Source organism: Opisthocomus hoazin, chromosome 8 (assembly GCF_030867145.1).
Source record: "Opisthocomus hoazin isolate bOpiHoa1 chromosome 8, bOpiHoa1.hap1, whole genome shotgun sequence".
NCBI classification, from domain to species: Eukaryota; Metazoa; Chordata; class Aves; order Opisthocomiformes; family Opisthocomidae; genus Opisthocomus; species Opisthocomus hoazin.
This window is the reverse complement of record NC_134421.1, coordinates 74,263,600-74,282,359: the sequence shown is the minus strand read 5'-3', so window position 1 is coordinate 74,282,359 and position 18,760 is coordinate 74,263,600. Positions and strand designations below refer to the sequence as shown.

The window sequence follows — 18,760 nt, the reverse complement described above, 5'->3', positions numbered from 1 at the left end:
TGGCTGAGGCACAGGAAGTTCCGTCTGAACATGAGGAGGAACTTCTTCCCTCTGAGGGAGCCCAGCTCCCTCAACCTCTCCTCGCAGGAGAGATGCTCCAGTCCCCTCCTCATCCTCGCAGCCCTCCGCTGGACTCTCTCCAGTAGCTCTTCATCTTTCTTGAACTGGGGAGCCCAGCACTGGACACAGTACTCCAGATGGGGCCTCACCAGGGCAGAGCAGAGGGGAAGGAGAACCTCCCTTGTCCTGCTGGCCACACTCTTCTTGATGCACCCCAGGATCCCATTGGCTTTCTTGGCAGCCAGGGCACGCTGCTGGCTCATGGTTAACCTGTCGTCCACCAGGACACCCAGGTCCCTCTCCGCAGAGCTGCTCTCCAGCAGCTCAGCCCCAGCCTGTACTGGTGCATGAGGTTGTTCCTCCCCAGGGGCAGGACCCTGCATTTGCCTTTGTTGAACCTCATCAGGTTCCTCTCTGCCCAACTCTCCAGCCTGTCCAGGTCACGCTGAATGGCAGCACAGCCTCCTGGTGTATCTACCACACCTCCCAGTTTGGTGTCGTCAGCAAACTTGCTGAGGGTACATTCTAACTCTTCATCCAGGTCGTTGATGAAGAAGTTAAACAAGACTGGGCCCAGTACTGACCCCTGGGGACACCACTTGTCACCAGCCTCCAACCAGACTCAGCGCCGCTGATGCCAACCCTCTGAGTTCTGCCATTCAGCCAGTTCTCTATCCACTTCACCGACCACTCATCCAGCCCACACTTCCTCAGCTTCCCTAGGAGGATATCATGGGAGACTGTGTCGAAAGCCTTGCTGAAGTCAAGGTAGACAACATCCACGGCTCTCCCTTCGTCTACCCAGCCAGTCATGTCATCGTAGAAAGCTATCAGATTGGTCAGGCATGATTTCCGGATTTATGGACTGCACTTCTGTCACATCAAGCACACCACCACCATCCTGCGTTTCACCGACTCCAGCAGACTCAGCTCCCGACCTGGAGCCCGCCGTTCTCCACGAAAGCAGGACTGCGGATGGCTGAGCGTCTCCAGTTACGGAGGTGCCTCTCAATCAGGATGCCGCACCCTAAATTTGTCACCGTGCACAACGCAGAAGCCACATTTACTGGCTCACCGACCCTTTCTAAGAACTGGTGTCCTGCTTGCCACTTCCCCTGGTTTTAAGGTTGACCAGGGGAGTAATTTCGTATTTTAATTCCTTTCAATCGTTCAGGTGAATACCATCCAGTCCTAACCATTATTCCACTGCTTTTGTTCCACAGCTGCTCCCATCGGAGACAGGTCCTCAGACTGTTCCCCTGTAAAGACAGACACCAGCCGGGACTCTCCCGAGAAGTCTCTGCACCAGCAGACAGTTTAATCAGATTTTCTGCTATGGTCCTACCTTGCTTTGCAGGCTTGGATCACCTACCCGCCCTCCACCTCCTCAGAGCCTTCCTCATTTTGCTGGGTTTAGAGTATCAGTGGTTTTGCCTTTAGCAAACCCCTTCTCCAAATCCCTCCGTCCAGTCCCACAGATGAACTCACCGCAGTATCTGTTCTCCATATCTGGACACCACTTTCCTTTTGTGAGGATACACTCTTACCCGTAACGGGTTCTTTGGTTTTAACCAAGCCAGTTCTCTACATTAGGATTTTGTAAAGATCTTTGTAATCACAGAATCACAGAATGTTCGGGGTTGGCAGGGCCCTCTGTGGGTCACCCAGTGCCACCCCCTGCCAGAGCAGGGGGCACAGCACCGCGTCCAGCCGGGGCTGGAATATCTCCAGAGAAGGAGACTCCACAGCCCCTCTGGGCAGCCTGGGCCAGGGCTCCGTCACCCTCACAGGGAAGAAGTTCTTCCTCGGCTTCAGCTGGAGCTTCCTCTACTCCAGTTTGTGCCCATTGCCCCTTGTCCTGGCGCTGGGCACCACTGCAAAGAGTCTGGCCCCGGCCTCCTGACCCCCACCCTGCAGATATTTAGAGGCATTTCTAAGGTCCCCTCGCAGCCTTCTCTTCTCCAGGCTCAACAAGCCCAGCTCCCTCAGCCTCTCCTCGCAGGAGAGATGCTCCAGTCCCCTCCTCATCCTCGTAGCCCTGCGCTGGACTCTCTCCAGTAGCTCCTCATCTCTCTTGAACTGGGGAGCCCAGCACTGGACCCAGCACTGCAGATGGGGCCTCCCCAGGGCAGAGCAGAGGGGCAGGAGAACCTCCCTCGCCCTGCTGCCCACACTCCTCCTCATGCGCCCCAGGATCCCATTGGCCTTCTTGGCACCCAGGGCACGCTGCTGGCTCCTGGTCACCCTGTGGTCCCCCAGCACTCCCAGTCCCTCTCCGCAGAGCTGCTCTCCAGCAGCTCAGCCCCAGCCTGTCCTGGTGCCTGGGGTTGTTCCTCCCCAGGTGCAGGACCCTGCCCTTGCCCTTGTTGAACCTCATCAGGTTCCTCTCTGCCCAACTTTCCAGACTAACTTCACACAGAAAAACAAACTTCCCAAATCCAAAATGTAAATATTTTCAAGTACATATTTAGATAAAAATGTATAGACACCACTTGTGATGAGAACCGAACGTATCTACAAAGTTCCCCACCGCAAGCCAGAGGCTCTTTACAGAGGTGGGCCCTCTCCCCAGCTATCTGCTCACCGAGACCACCCGGTTTCGCCTTCGCAGCACGCTGGAATTATGACACCTTTTATTCACCATACAGCTCACTTTCTCTTGAGGGTTTGACTACTGAAACCCAATCCAGTTCAGAAATTTGTAACTGAGAGCAGAGTGCTCTTCACTTGCAATTCTGATAAAAATGCACTAAAGGAAGTTTTGAGCTATGGAACATTTCACTTGCAAATTTTGGAACAAACGGCAAGAGGTCTGGGTTTTTTTTCAGACAAACTCCACGTTAAACCATTAAAAATAAAAAGCCAAGCTTCTGAAAAGTCACTACGAATACCAAGACGGCGTGCAGCATTTCCCATTCCTCCAAGCCTTTCTCCCCAGCCGGCAGCAGAGCGTTGCCACCACCGAGACCTCTCCCTGCGCCGGCTTCGTAGAGGACACCACAGCAATACCTACTTGAAGCGGACCTTCTCGTCCATGTCCACGGGGGGTTCATGGGTGATGAGGTTGACCAGCTCCTCCATGCAGTGCTGCTGGCAGAGGAAGTCCAGCAGCTTGCGGTTCTGCGCCTTGCACTCCTGTAAGACGTCATCTTCATCCATCAGCTCGTGCAGTGTCACATCTTCCTTATCCAGCAGCTTGTCCACATGCGATGTTGTGTTCAGATCAAACTTCCAGAACATGGTGATGGGACACACCTAGCTGTAACGCAGAAGAACACGAGTTAATCTCCCACCTTTGCTATTTAGTCCTCCCTTATACTTCTGAGCAGAATGCCTTCACAGAGCTGCCAGCCAGCTTGTAAAAATCACAGAATCACAGAATGGCAGGGGTTGGAAGGGACCCCTGGGGATCCCCCAGCCCAACCGCCTGCCCAAGCAGGGTCACCCAGAGCAGGGGGCACAGCACCGCGTCCAGCCGGGGCTGGAATATCTCCAGAGAAGGAGACTCCACAGCCCCTCTGGGCAGCCTGGGCCAGGGCTCCGTCACCCTCAGAGGGAAGAAGTTCTTCCTCAGGTTCAGCTGGAGCTTCTTCTGCTCCAGTTTGTGCCCGTTGCCCCTTGTCCTGTCGCTGGGCACCACTGGAAAGAGTCTGGCCACGTCCTCCTGACCCCCACCCTGCAGATATTTAGAGGCATTTCGAAGGTCCCCTCGCAGCCTTCTCTTCTCCAGGCTGAACAAGCCCAGCTCCTGCAGCCTCTCCTCACAGGAGAGATGCTCCAGTCCCCTCCTCATCCTCGTAGCCCTCCACTGGACTCTCTCCAGCAGCTCCTCATCTTTCTGGAACTGGGGAGCCCAGCACTGCACCGTCCGTAGGATGTTCCACAATCCTGAACTCTAACCTCACCAGGGCAAAACACACAGCTTAGAGACCAGTGGTTGGTGCTGCCTAAAGGGAGCACTGCCGGGCAGCTGAAATTTGGTCCGTAAAATAATGCCTAAATTCTGTTCTTGACCATTCTACACCAGATGATACTTCACAATCTCTGCACACTCACCTCTTAGCTAGGGTCCACACATTTTACTACGGCCTGGGACTGGGAGTTACAGGTGTTTATCAGTAACAGAAATAGCAAGAGGATATTATAAATCAAACTTAGAAACAAAAAGTGAAGGAATGGCCCCTTTTCCTACACATTCAGGTTCTCCAGTCCTCTTCAGAGACTCAGCATGCAACCAGAGGCACCGGCTGCATTTCAGACGAGGTTTCACTACTGCCATCTATACCAGTAACAATATTCCCCTTCAAACGATTTTTGCTAATTATAGAGCACCGCACTTTGTATTACTCATCCTCATCCCACTCCTGCCCCTAACGCTTTCCTTCCTCTCTGTTTTCCTGACTTTGCTCTATGTAAGCTCTATTAATTCTGGTTTTCCAGTTTGCTCCCCCAACACACTTCAACCTTCAGAACAGTTGTTAATTATATCAAAACAAGACAATGTTCAGACTGATGCTGAAGAAACTCTTCCAGTGGTCTTCCTCCTGCTTCATCTTTTCTCTTCTCCTTCTGTCCTTTACACCTCACGTCAGGATCTGGCGAATTCACCCCAAGCCCTCAGCGAGCCACCACCTTTCACAGCCCTGCTCTGGCTATCGAAACAAATCTCCCCATGATCTCCACACAGACACAAGATTCACAGAATCACAGAATAGTAGGGGTTGGCAGGGCCCTCTGTGGGTCACCCAGTCCCACCCCCTGCCCAAGCAGGGTCACCCAGAGCAGGCTGCACAGGACCTTGTCCAGGCGGGGCTGGAATATCTCCAGAGAAGGAGACTCCACAGCCCCTCTGGGCAGCCTGGGCCAGGGCTCCGTCACCCTCAGAGGGAAGAAGTTCTTCCTCGGCTTCAGCTGGAGCTTCCTCTGCTCCAGTTTGTGCCCGTTGCCCCTTGTCCTGGCGCTGGGCACCATTGGAAAGAGCTTGGCCCCGTCCTCCTGACCCCCACCCTGCAGATATTTGTAAGCATTTATAACTGGATTCATTTTATTTAGAGTGCCAGCTGCCGAAGCAAGAGCTTAGTTTGCCACAATTTAAATGACTGGTTTTCATCTCACTTTTTATCGTTGTATCTTCTACTGTTCCCTACAGGAAGCAAATGAGGATTCATCTTCATTCTCCCCCAGCAACACTCTGAGTATCTTCAGAGTACAGGACAACCCCGACTCCTCGTCCCTAGACGGCCGCACTCCTGCGAGCGGCTGAGCCGCGGAACCACCCGAGAACCCGCGTGCAGCCTCGCGTTCCCGGCTCCCGCTCAGCGCTTCAGGCTGAATCCTTCCCCAGGTGCCACCGCACCCCAGCTCCAACCCCACGGCCCTGCCACGCGTACAGAAGCCCAAGGAGAGGAAGACGTCGGGTTCTGAGGGCAGAAGGGCCGGTCGGCTCCGGGTCTGCGTGCACCGAGAGACCCCGGAGAGACGGCATCGGGCGCCAGGCTACGGGGCCAAAGATGGTGCCAGGAAATCACCAACCCACGACGCTGACCAGGAGAGCAGCCGGTGCTCCCCGCTGACAGGGGTGATAGGCACAGCTCCCACAAGACAAACGTTCTCTGTAATAACATCATTAAGCTAAAGCACATTTTGAGTACTTGGAGCACTGTGTCCAGTGCTGGGCTCCCCAGTTCCAGAAAGATGAGGAGCTGCTGGAGAGAGTCCAGCGCAGGGCTGCGAGGATGAGGAGGGGACTGGAGCATCTCTCCTACGAGGAGAGGCTGAGGAGCTGGGCTTGTTGAGCCTGGAGAAGAGAAGGCTGCGAGGGGACCTTAGAAATGCCTCTAAATATCTGCAGGGGGGGGTCAGGAGGACGGGGCCAGACTCTTTCCAGTGGTGCCCAGCGCCAGGACAAGGGGCAACGGGCACAAACTGGAGCAGAGGAAGCTCCAGCTGAACCCGAGGAAGAACTTCTTCCCTCTGAGGGTGACGGAGCCCTGGCCCAGGCTGCCCAGAGGGGCTGTGGAGTCTCCTTCTCTGGAGATATTCCAGCCCCGGCTGGACGCGGTGCTGTGCCCCCTGCTCTGGGTGACCCTGCTTGGGCAGGGGGTTGGGCTGGGTGACCCACAGAGGTCCCTTCCACCCCGACCATTCTGTGATTCTGTGATTCTATGATTTTACACAATGAAGAAACCTGGATGAGAGACGCCACTGTGCTGCACGCCCCGGTTATTTCTGCACAGGCGTGTGATTTCATGCAAGAGGATCACGACGCTTTTTTTACCCTAACCCACGGGACTATTTCCGCAGCAGCAGGAACACTTGCTCCAACCATTCATTTGGCTTTCTCCAGCATCCAAAAACGTTACCACGCGTGATCTTCTGCCAGCTCCGCTGCTTGCATAACTACATCGAAGCCAGATTTCTGAAATTATCCATTTAAAAAAAATAAACAAAGCAACACCTTTTTCCTCCCGGGAGGTTTGCTGCAGAAGGGGGGCACTGCTTTCCAGTTACCACAGCAGGGCAATTTTAAACACGATGTAAAGACCCAAAATTTTTCATCACATGTTTAAATAGCTAGGTCCCTTGCAGTGTAACATTCACACTGAACCTCCAGCCAAAGGGCTGACAGGAACTACTAAACGAAACACATCAAAAGAAACACTAATTTTTAATTTATTTTTATCATTTAAGTTATTGACTTGCACTTTCTGCCCTACCTCAGTCCAAGGATTCTTCACTTGGGCATGAACCGGTACAGGCTGGGGCTGAGCTGCTGGAGAGCAGCTCTGCGGAGAGGGACTGGGAGTGCTGGGGGACGACAGGGTGACCAGGAGCCAGCAGCGTGCCCTGGGTGCCAAGAAGGCCGATGGGATCCTGGGGTGCATGAGGAGGAGTGTGGGCAGCAGGGCGAGGGAGGTTCTCCTGCCCCTCTGCTCTGCCCTGGGGAGGCCCCATCTGCAGTGCTGGGTCCAGTGCTGGGCTCCCCAGTTCAAGAAAGATGAGGAGCTACTGGAGAGAGTCCAGCGCAGGGCTGCAAGGATGAGGAGGGGCCTGGAGCATCTCCCCTGCGAGGAGAGGCTGAGGGAGCTGGGCTTGTTGAGCCTGGAGAAGAGAAGGCTGAGAGGGGACCTTGGAAATGCCTCTAAATATCTGCAGGGTGGGGGTCAGGAGGACGGGGCCAGACTCTTTCCAGTGGTGCCCAGCGACAGGACAAGGGGCAACGGGCACAAACTGGAGCAGAGGAAGCTCCAGCTGAACCTGAGGAAGAACTTCTTCCCTCTGAGGGTGACGGAGCCCTGGCCCAGGCTGCCCAGAGGGGCTGGGGAGTCTCCTTCTCTGGAGATATTCCAGCCCCACCTGGACGCGGTGCTGTGCCCCCTGCTCTGGGTGACCCTGCTTGGGCAGGGGGTGGGACTGGGGGATCCCCAGGGGTCCCTGCCAACCCTGCCACGCTGGGATTTGGGGATTCTGTGTGCGTGCATGTGTTTAAGGATCTCCAAAAGAAAGAGGATTACGTTATGAAACTAAGGCTGGTTTTTCCCTGGAAGAGCTCTGTTACCCAGGATATTTGATAACAAACTCTGGGGAGTTCCACTCTGTGCTTCAAAATTTGTCACCGATAACTCTTCTATTTCAGAGAGCTTTTTTCCATGTCAACATAATTCTTCCTTTGAATGGCTTTATCTCAGAGATTTAGAAAAAGTCAAGAAAATCATTGCAAGTTTCTCCTTCATGACACAGCCTTGCTGATAAGATGAAGCCCTACTTAATCGGATTGGTGTTGCAGGACTTGATGATGATGGGAACATTCAAGCTACGAACTACCAAGGGACCCGCAGCACGGCCTCCTCGCAGCTCTGCTGTCCCTCAGACTCCTCCTGCACACCACACGTACTCGCTGGCTTTGGACTTCCAGCATGTGGAGGCAGCTCACACACGTTATGGGGAAGTACACGGCCCCAGGCCCAGCAGAAACAGCACCGAGATCCCGGCCAAGCACCACATTGAGAAGACCACTTCACAAAGTTCCTTTAACATCAGGCGTCGACCGCTTCCAGTCAAGCCTACAGCATCACGCTTATAGAATCACAGGATGGTTTGGGCTGGAAGGGACTTTGAAGATCATCTGGTTCCACCCCCCTGCCATGAGAAGGGACGTCTTCCACCAGCCCAGGTTGCTCAGAGCTCCATCCAACCTGGCCTTGAACCCTGCCAGGGAGGGGGCAGCCACAGCTTCTCTGGGCAGCCTGGGCCAGGGCCTCACCACCCTCATGGTGAAGAATTTCACAGAATCATAGAATGGTTTGGGTTGGAAGGGACCTTAAAGATCCTCTGGTTCCAACCCCCCTGCCATGGGCAGGGACATCTTCCACCAGCCCAGGGTGCTCAGAGCTCCATCCAACCTGGCCTTGAACCCTGCCAGGGAGGGGGCAGCCACAGCTTCTCTGGGCAACCTGGGCCAGGGCCTCACCACCCTCATGGTGAAGAATTTCACAGAATCATAGAATGGTTTGGGTTGGAAGGGACCTTAAAGATCCTCTGGTTCCAACCCCCCTGCCATGGGCAGGGACATCTTCCACCAGCCCAGGGTGCTCAGAGCTCCATCCAACCTGGCCTTGAACCCTGCCAGGGAGGGGGCAGCCACAGCTTCTCTGGGCAACCTGGGCCAGGGCCTCACCACCCTCATGGTGAAGAATTTCATAGAATCACAGAATCATAGACTGGTCAGGGTTGGAAGGGACCTGAAAGATCATCTGCTTCCAACACCCCTGCCATGAGCAAGGGACGTCTTCCACTAGACCAGGGTGCTCAGAGCTCCATCCAACCTGACCTTGAACACTTCCAGGCAGAGGGCATCCACAGCTTCTCTGGGCAACCTGGTCCAGTGCCTCACCACCCTCATGGGGAAGAATTTCTTCCTAATACCTAATCTAAATCTGCCCTCTTTTAGTTTACAGCTGTTCCCCCTTGTCCTATCACTGCACACCCTTGTGAAAAGAAAAAAAAAGCTTCTTGTAAAGCTGCCTACAAACATCCAGGCCAGAGGCTTTCCTCGTGCCGGGCCCGAGCTTGGAGTTCCTGGGAAGGAGGAAAGCAGGGGGAAGATGTCCAAAACACAACCAAAGCTCGCCCAGACCCCCCTGTGGCCCATCCACTGCCGCTTCCCAACAACCCTCCAAACCACCTGGTTAGTTGGTCGAGGTTGATCCTAGTCTTTCGGGAACCAGTCTCCCCAAAAAACAGCACAAAATATGGCGGAGAGCGCAGCCGTTCCTAACGTGAGCTGTTTAAACCAACAGCACGTTGGAATCTCCAAAAAGTCAACCGTCAGCACGGCGGCACCAAGCCGGGGCTTCCGCATGCGCCCGCTCAGCTCCCGAGCGCGCCCTCCAGCACCCCAACTCCCGAGCCAGGAACAGACATCCGAATCGTCAACCTGCGTGACATGTCTGTGACAGTGCTGCTGTTGGGCTGCATCGCGTGTTCGTTACAAACTGTTCTCCAGGTATTTTTAACTAGCTATGCTTAGCTATAAATTCACCGAGTGAAGAGCTGGTATAAAAGGCCTTCAATTAAGAATGTTTGGGTGCAGAGTTACAGAATCACAGAATCACAGAATGGTAGGGGTTGGAAGGGACCTCTGTGGGTCATCTAGTCCAACCCCCCTGCCGAAGCAGGGTCACCCAGAGCAGGCTGCACAGGACCTTGTCCAACCGGGGCTGGAATATCTCCAGAGAAGGAGACTCCACAACCTCCCTGGGCAGCCTGTTCCAGGGCTCCATCACCCTCAGAGGGTTAACCCAAACACATATATATTCCACGCACGTATGTGGAATACACGTGAACTTCACTCTGCAAATTCAAACCCATTACAAATCTGTCAATTCTACAGTTTTCCGAAACCTTCCACCTATCCACAGGAAAAGCTGTCCCATCTTCCAGCGACGCCGATAACCCGGCCTTGGGAAAGCTCCTTCCTCAGCAGGGAGCAGGCAGCCCCCTGCCCAGCCTCCTCCACCACACAGAGATGGAGAAGGACTCCCAAGTTTGGCCTCTCCTGGTGCAGCCGAGCTGCTGGATGGAACCAGTGCAATTCCCAGTGTCCTGGGACCGGGTGCGGTTGCACCTAACTGGGAAGGGAGGCTGCCCTGCAGCAGCTGATCTCCCACCATGACACCCAAAGCACATGCAACAACATCAGACCCTTCTTCTTCACAAGCTGAAGCCGAGGAAGCTCCAGCTGAACCCGAGGAAGAACTTCTTCCCTCTGAGGGTGACGGAGCCCTGGCCCAGGCTGCCCAGGGAGGCTGTGGAGTCTCCTTCTCTGGAGATATTCCAGCCCCGGCTGGACGCGGTGCTGTGCCCCCTGCTCTGGGTGACCCTGCTTGGGCAGGGGGTTGGGCTGGGGGACCCCCAGAAGGCCCTTCCAACCCCGACCAGCTGTGATTCTGTGATTCTTCACCCTCACCCCAGGAAAAAACCAAAAACTCTTGTAGCTCCAGTGAAAGGCAGCAAGGGAGGTTTAGCAAGGATCGTTCACGGCGTACGGACACCAACAGCCAGGCCAAAGCAGGTGTCCAGGCGACGAAGTGAGGTTTTGTAATCCATGTAACATCTCCACAAGCTTGCAACTGGAATGGTACCACAGACAGAAAACCCAGCGAGACGCATGCTCGCTGCTCAGGGACCAGCAGGATGGGTCACGACCTGCAGGAGCTGGATGAGCTGTCCTGGAAGGCCACGAGTCAGCACGGGAGACTCCATAGCTGCTGGTCTGAGCTACCCTGCCTCTGGGAACTGAGTACAGCAATGGCTGGAAAAGCAGCTCCCAGCAATAGGGAATTCACAGAATGGTTTGGGGGGGAAGGGACCTGTAAAAATCCAGTCTAACCCCCTGCCACGTGCAGGGACCCCTTCCCCCAGCCCAGGGTGCTCCCAGCCCCGTCCAGCCTGGCCTTGAGCCCTGCCAGGGAGGGGGCAGCCACAGCTTCTCTGGCAGCCTGGGCCTCACCACCCTCATGGGGAAGAATTCCTGCCTTAGATCTGATCTAAATCTCCCCTCTCTCAGCCCAAAGCCATCCCCCCTTGTCCCATCACCCCCTGCCCTTGTCCCAGCCCCTCTCCAGCTCTCTCGCAGCCCCCCCAGGCCCTGGCAGCTGCTCTCAGGTCTCCCCTTGTCCTTCTCCTCCCCAGGCTGAGCAGCCCCAGCTCTCCCAGCCTCTCCTCCCAGCAGAGGGGTTCCAGCCCTCGCATCATGGCTGGGGCCTCCTCTGGCCCCGCTCCCACAGCTCCAGCTCTGCCCTGTGCTGAGGGCTCCGAGCTGGACGCAGGACTCCCGGGGGGGTCTCAGCAGAGCGGGGCAGAGGGGCAGAATCCCCCCCCTCGCCCTGTGCCCACGCTGCTGGGGATGCAGCCCAGGGCACCGCTGGCCTTCGGGGCTGCCAGCGCACGCTGCCGGGTCGTGTCCAGCTCCTCACCCCCAGCACCCCCAAGTCCTTCTCTTTGGGGCTGCTCCCCATCCCTTCACCCCCAGCCTGTATCGATACTGGGGATTGCTCCAACCCATGTGCAGGACCTTGCACTTGGCCTTGTTGAACCTCCTGAGGTTTGCACTGGCCTGCCCAGGTCCCTCTGGATGGCATCCCCTCCCTTTAGCGAATCAACTGCATCACTCAGTGTCATCAGCAATCGTGGTGAGGGGGCACTCAATCCCACTGTCCTTGATGAAGGTATTGTATAGCCCTGGTCCCAGTATGGACCCTTGAGGGACACCACTCGTTGCAGGTTTCCACCTGGACACTGAGCCACTGACTGTAACTCTTTGGACGTGACCATCCAGCCAATTTCGTACTCACCCAACAGTCCATCCATCAAACCCATATCTCGTCAATTTAGCAGCCAGAATGTTGTGAGGGACTGTATCAAAGGCCTTACAGAAGTCCAGGTAGTTGACATCTGCAGCTCTTTCCTTGTCCACTGATGCAGTCACTCCATCTCCATAGGCCCCAAGATTAGTCCAGCACGATTTGCCCTTGGTGAAGCTACGCTAGCTGTCTCTAACCATCTCCCTGTCTTCCATACGTTTCTCCATCTTCCAGGACGATCTGCTCCATGATCTTCCCAGGCATGGAGGTGAGGCTGACTGGCCGGTAGTTCCCAGGGTCCTCCTTTTTACCCTTTTTAAAAACAGGCGCGATGTTTCCCTTTTTGCAGTCACTGGGGACTTCACCTGACTGCCATGAATTTACAAATATGATGGAGAGCAGCTTGGCAACTACATCACCGCCCTCCCTCAGGATCCCGGGATGGAGCTCGTCGGGTCCCACAGACCTACGCATGTTCCTTAGGTGGTCTCAGACCTGATCCTCCTTACAATGAGAGGGACTGCCCTGAGTTTCAGGGGCTGGAGATGTGGGAAGAGTGATTGCCATTGAAAACCGAGGCAGAAAAATTGAGTACCCCAGCTTTCTCCATGTCAGTTGTCACCAGTTCTCCTGTCTTATTTGGGGGGGGGGGGGACAGGACGGGGGGCATGGCTGCGAATTTTCTGTAATCATCCTTTTCTGGCCAATGTACCTGTAGAAGCCTTTCTTATTATTTGCCATATCCCTTGCCAATTCATTGACACTTTGCAGAACTGGATGGTCCAGAAGAACTTCCCACACGAGCACCAACACACCCAACAGCAAGATGCTCGCGACCGATCACGGGGCAATGGCACACCAGTACCCACACCCACGCAGCACCAGCAAGGCAGAAGAAGGGAGCTCTTGGTGAAACCCAGCGATCCCATTTGTGGAAGCAGCAGGACAAACACACACGCACACAACACACATGGTGGTTTCCGTATGTGTAGTTTTACATGAAGCACATGCAGCCTTCTATGGATGGAGCTCTGAGCAACCTGGGCTGGTGGGAGGTGTCCCTGCTCATGGCAGGGGGGTTGGAACCAGATGATCTTTAAGGTCCCATCCAACCCTGACCATTCTATGATTCTATGATTCTACAATATGCAACATAACTGCTGAAGAACATGAAAATATATTGAAAACACAGAAGACAGAGACAGAAAAAAGTTCTACATGACAAAAGATACACCCCTACGAATGCCCCACTTGGAGCTGTATCCAGAAACAAACCAGTATGCCTATAAAATAATAAAAAATGTTCATAGAATCACAGAATCACAGAATAGCAGGGGTTGGAAGGGCCCTCTGTGGGTCACCCAGCCCAACCCCCTGCCCAAGCAGGGTCACCCAGAGCAGGGGGCACAGCACCGCGTCCAGCCGGGGCTGGAATATCTCCAGAGAAGGAGACTCCCCAGCCCCTCTGGGCAGCCTGGGCCAGGGCTCCGGCACCCTCAGAGGGAAGAAGTTCTTCCTCGGGTTCAGCTGGAGCTTCCTCTGCTCCAGTTTGTGCCCGTTGCCCCTTGTCCTGTCGCTGGGCACCACTGCAAAGAGTCTGGCCCCGTCCTCCTGACCCCCACCCTGCAGATATTTGTAAGTATATATTAGGTCCCCTCGCAGCCTTCTCTTCTTCAGGCTGAAGAATTGATTACTTTAAAAAACTCTGATAATCTGGAAAAGTAACTGCCCCATTCTGCAACCATTAGCTAATTGCTTTTCTTTAATCAGTTTCACAGTAGGTAAGCCATCACAACTAACAAGGAGAGCTTGAGAAGCACTCATTAGAAACGGGATCTCCCCATAACGAACCTGAGCCACTGTGAAAAACTATCCTAAAAAACCCCCACCGCTACCAGAGATGGGTTCTCTAATTTAGGCTTGGGTTGGGGTGGCTGATGCAGTTTCTGGATGACCTACCAGAGCAGGGCTCGCTCGGGACTTTTCACCGTCTCACGAATGGGAGGGCTCGCTGAAGCTCCAAGGGCACATTTCACTCCCTCCGCAAAAGCTGGTTCTGGAACCGGCAGCGTTCAACAGAGCCGTGCAGGGCAGTCAGCAGCAAGAGGTGAGGACACGATGGGTATTCTGAAGGATATTCTGCTCACCACACGCAGCTCGGGCTCTATCAAAGCTGGTGGTGCGCAGCTGTAACTGCATGAGGACAAAAGCAGCAGGGGCCCTTGCCAGAGCCGGAGCCTCTTCCCCAGCGGCTCTGGCACTACTTGATGGGCAGAGCAGGAGAAGGAACAACCCTACCCGTGCTGAACAATTCTGTGGTCTGCACTGTTTCCACTTGCAGAGCTGCTGAATCTTCTTACAGACCTCAGGTGGGTCTTCATGTTCTTTTGAGTGTGAACTGCTTTCTGAGTTCATTCCTTCATTCCTGTTGAGGAGGTCCCAGCCCTCAGAATGGCAGGGCCTTGATGGCCTGCTGGTATCCCCCAAAACCTACCAGCAAGAACAAAATCACGGCCGTGCTCCACATCCAACACGGTATCTCATCCAAGCCACCTGCATCTGCACGGCAGCAAAGAGGAGGGACCCTACAAAGGAGGTAAGTCCAGCTAGCTGTTCCTCCACCAGCAGGAATTCAGCTTTTCCTCCCATCCTTCTGCAGTATCTCTTCGTGCATCGTGGTGCTCAGAGATTTGAAAGGCCAGTTTAGCCAGGTGCACTGAGTTTAATCTGGACATCTGTAGAAAGGCTGATGAATGTCTCTCTCCTCCAAAGAGAACATAATTTAACACAACTTTGACTCTTGGCCTTACACCTTATTGATGTGGTATCATCTCATGGAAAGTTTCAGCTACCCAGACACAAAACAACTAAGAAGCATTGAGGTCCCCACTCCAGGGAGGGGTTGCTGTACAGCTCTAGCAGATGCTAACAAGATCCATTATTGACATATCTGGTCACAAAAGCAATACAGCAGATCCATACATAGAATCAAAGAATCATTAGGCTGGTAAAGACCCTTCGGATCATCGAGTCCAACCATTAACCTAACGCTTCCAAGTCCACCACTAAACTATGGCCCTAAGCACCGCGTCTACATGGCTTTTAAATACCTCCAGGGATGGGGACTCCCCCACTGCCCTGGGCAGCCTGGCCCAACCCCTGACCACTCTCTCAGCAAAGAAATTTCCCCAATCTCCCACCTGAACCCCCCCTGACGCAGCCTGAGGCCATCGCCTCTCGTCCTGTCGCTGGGTCCTGGGGAGCAGAGCCCAACCCCCCCTCCCTGCCCCCTCCTGTCAGGGAGCTGCAGAGAGCGAGAAGGTCTCCCCTCAGCCTCCTCTTCTCCAGCCTGAGCAGCCCCAGCTCCCTCAGCCGCTCCTCAGGGGACTTGTTCTGCAGCCCCCTCCCCAGCCTGGCTGCCCTTCTCTGGCCACGCTCCAGCCCCTCCATGTCCTGCTGGGAGCGAGGGGCCCAAAGGGGCCCGATCCCTGCCCTGCTCCCGCTGCCCACCCCATTGCTGACCCAAGCCAGGCTGCCGTTGGCCTTCTTGCCCACCTGGGCACACTGCTGGCTCCTGCTCAGCCGGCTGCCGACCAGCACCCCCAGGGCCTTCTCCAATGGGCAGCTCTCCAGCCGCTCCTCCCCAAGCCTTTAGTATTTCAACTACAGTTGTGTGATTCGTCCTGCCCTCTTTCCCCACTACCTCCTGGTTACCACCAACCTCCTGCACACCCTCCTGGCACACGTAACGGTTGACAAGACACAGAGGAACAGAATAATTGCTTCATCAAGAACAGAACCGAACCCCTATCACCACCAGGTCACCCTACTTCTCTCACTCACTCTAATTGCTGAACTATTTGACCTTCATCTCCAAGTGGAGAAGACTTGAGTTTCGGGTCACACGCAAAGATTGAGCAGTATTTTCCACAGAACCCAGAAAAGTCAGGAGGTGCAGACTGAACACTAAACCACATCAGAAACAAGTATGGAGAAACATTTCTCTAAGCTTATAAAAGTCTGCCACATAAACCTATACTGACTCATTCATTGCCACATAACAGACACTACTGCCCTTCATTAAACCTTCTTAGCATTTACGGTTACTTACTCTATGCCCATAAAAACACTGGAGTATACTACAACGAGACTCCCAACGTGCTGGGAGCTCCAGGGACCCAACAATAAGCAACAAGGCCAACGGCAGGAGCGTTAGAAGCAGCCACATAACGCAGAGTGCTAAATGGATGAGAACGTACGCGGGAACTGCTTTTTGTGAGCATCCTTAATAGCAACAAAATAATTCCAACTGTTCTATTCCAATAAACTGCTTTTCCTTAGGTCTAGACCATGAAATAGCCTACTCTGACGCAAACAGAAGTACAGCAGTTTTAATTCTGGAAGAGCTTTTCATTCTGAAGTAAGAGGGAAAAGTTTCTCAAATGAAGAATGCCCATTTTTTCCTCCAAGTTGCCACCATGTAGAAGCTTTGGGTGGACTTTTGATTTAACCTTTGACGCTGCTTCAAGAATGCGTCTTTGGTGCTGAAAGCATCATCAAGCGCTGCCAGAGTTCCCCAGCCATCCTTTTGCCCAGTGTTCGCGTACCCTGCTTTGAAACTACCCCTACTTTGCACCGACGTGCTCCAGAAATGGAGGCTGCATTTTGGTTTTTCCTACCCTCAGTACAGGGCTGAGACCCTCAGTACAGGGCTGAGAAGGAAAGGGCAGGGTTTATTCACTCGGCAGGCAAGAAGCCAAGCCTCAGCCTCCAGCGTCAGCTTCTGGCTGATGACAATCTCCCCTTCTGCAAATGAAGAGGCTTTTGTGATTTTCTTGCAATACAGGAACAGCTTTGGTGGGCATTTCTTTATTTCTTGCATTTTCTCAGAAGAAGAAAGGCCTCCAAGAAGGCCTAGAAGAGCATCGCGATGCCTTCTCAACACAGAAGTCAATTCGCTACGTCAGTCCTCAGCGAGAGCAGCTCCCCTCCCCCCAAAGCACAGGACCCGGATGCAAGAGTGATCTTTTTCTGCTAAACTGCCTCGACCCTCGGTCATCATGTCTTCACGGATAATCTCAAGTCCCACCTGAACTCTAATGTTTGACAACTATCAGTGAATACCCTACGGATACATCTAACCTTTTTAAACCCCTTCGGGCTCACAATCAAAAGCGTTCTCTGAGCTTAAACCACACCCATGTTTCAAGCTGTTTGGAAAACCATTTCAAACTGTTTTCGTTCTCCTGCCCCTCTGCTCTGCCTTGGGGAGGCCCCATCTGCAGTGCTGGGTCCAGTGCTGGGCTCCCCAGGTCAAGAAAGATGAGGAGCTACTGGAGAGAGTCCAGCGGAGGGCTGCGAGGATGAGGAGGGGACTGGAGCATCTCTGCTGCGAGGAGAGGCTGAGGGAGCTGGGCTTGTTCAGCCTGGAGAAGAGAAGGCTGCGAGGGGACCTTCGAAATGCCTCTAAATATCTGCAGGGTGGGGGTCAGGAGGACGGGGCCAGACTCTTCCCAGTGGTGCCCAGCGACAGGACAAGGGGCAACGGGCACAAACTGGAGCAGAGGAAGCTCCAGCTGAAGATGAGGAAGAACTTCTTCCCTCTGAGGGTGACGGAGCCCTGGCCCAGGCTGCCCAGGGAGGCTGTGGAGTCTCCTTCTCTGGAGATATTCCAGCCCTGGCTGGACGCGGTGCTGTGCAGCCTGCTGTGGGTGACCCTGCTTGGGCAGGGGGTGGGACTGGGGGATCCCCAGAGGTCCCTTCCAACCCTGCCATGCTGGGAATCGGTGAAAAGTACTTTTTCAAGCAGCTGGGTTGAATTCAGCGCGCAGCATTCCTCCTCCCACCCATGCTGAGCTATAAGCACAGTCGCCTCACATTCGCTTTCTCCACACCAGCTCTCCTGGCCATGGGAGGAACACAAACCACTCCAGCACCACCAGTCCGTTCTGAGAAACTGGACATCTGTTAAAAGCAGGAGCAGGCAGTAAAGCAGAAGTATAAAGACAGTGTTGATCACAAGGCTGGAGTGCAGGAAGCAGATAGGTTTATCTGTCTACAGTGACTACACTGTATGCACCAAAATCACTGCTTTAAGTTACAATTGTTTAAAAAGTTCATGGGGGTTGTACAAGTTCAGGAGCAGGGTAAGTTAAAAATATCAAGCTGAATACAGCAGATGAATGAAGAGAAACCTGCTCTGTAAGGTGATGCTTAGGAAATACAAACTGGAAAGCTATAATACAGTTATTTCTACAGAGAAGTAGTTAGGTCTCCATCTTTGTTTTAATCTGATCTCTACACTAAAATAGTACCTTTAGAAAAGCTATTTAAAAACAAGAGGGTGCAAAAAAAAATGGAGCATTCAGTAGAAGTGGTAACTTTTTCTTAAAGATGATGGATTAGTTCCTTGGATTAACTCAAGGAACAGATTAGAGACACAAGTGCTGTTTGGGCCATAATGAAATAGTTATCATTAAAAATCAATCTGAATTTTCTCATTTTACTAACAATATTCCTTTTCAGCTATCTAGTTGTCTTTCTTTCACCTAAGCTCATACTACAAAAAGCTCGTTCCTGCCATCTACCACGGTTCATCACTTCTCCCCATACTTAAGTTTCCAGTTTTGCAAAACTGGGGAAGTCACAGAATCACAGAATCACAGAATAGTAGGGGTTGGCAGGGACCTCTGTGGGTCCCCCAGCCCAACCCCCTGCCCAAGCAGGGTCACCCAGAGCAGGGGGCACAGGACCTTGTCCAGGCAGGGCTGGAATATCTCCAGAGAAGGAGACTCCACAGCCTCCCTGGGCAGCCTGGGCCAGGGCTCCGGCACCCT

General features: G+C 53.7%; 1 protein-coding gene across 5 annotated transcripts in view; it reads right to left on the bottom strand.

Annotated features, from left to right (window-relative positions):
* PPP6R2 (protein phosphatase 6 regulatory subunit 2) overlaps positions 1-18,760 on the bottom strand; it is a 130,586-nt gene that overhangs the window by 63,489 nt on the left and 48,337 nt on the right. For all 5 annotated transcript variants that reach the window (XM_075429028.1, XM_075429030.1, XM_075429031.1 and 2 more), the window contains exon 3: positions 3,074-3,319. In XM_075429028.1, coding sequence (XP_075285143.1) covers positions 3,074-3,300 — 227 coding nt within the window. In that variant the 5' untranslated portion in view covers positions 3,301-3,319. The remainder of the gene's footprint in view (positions 1-3,073; positions 3,320-18,760) is intronic.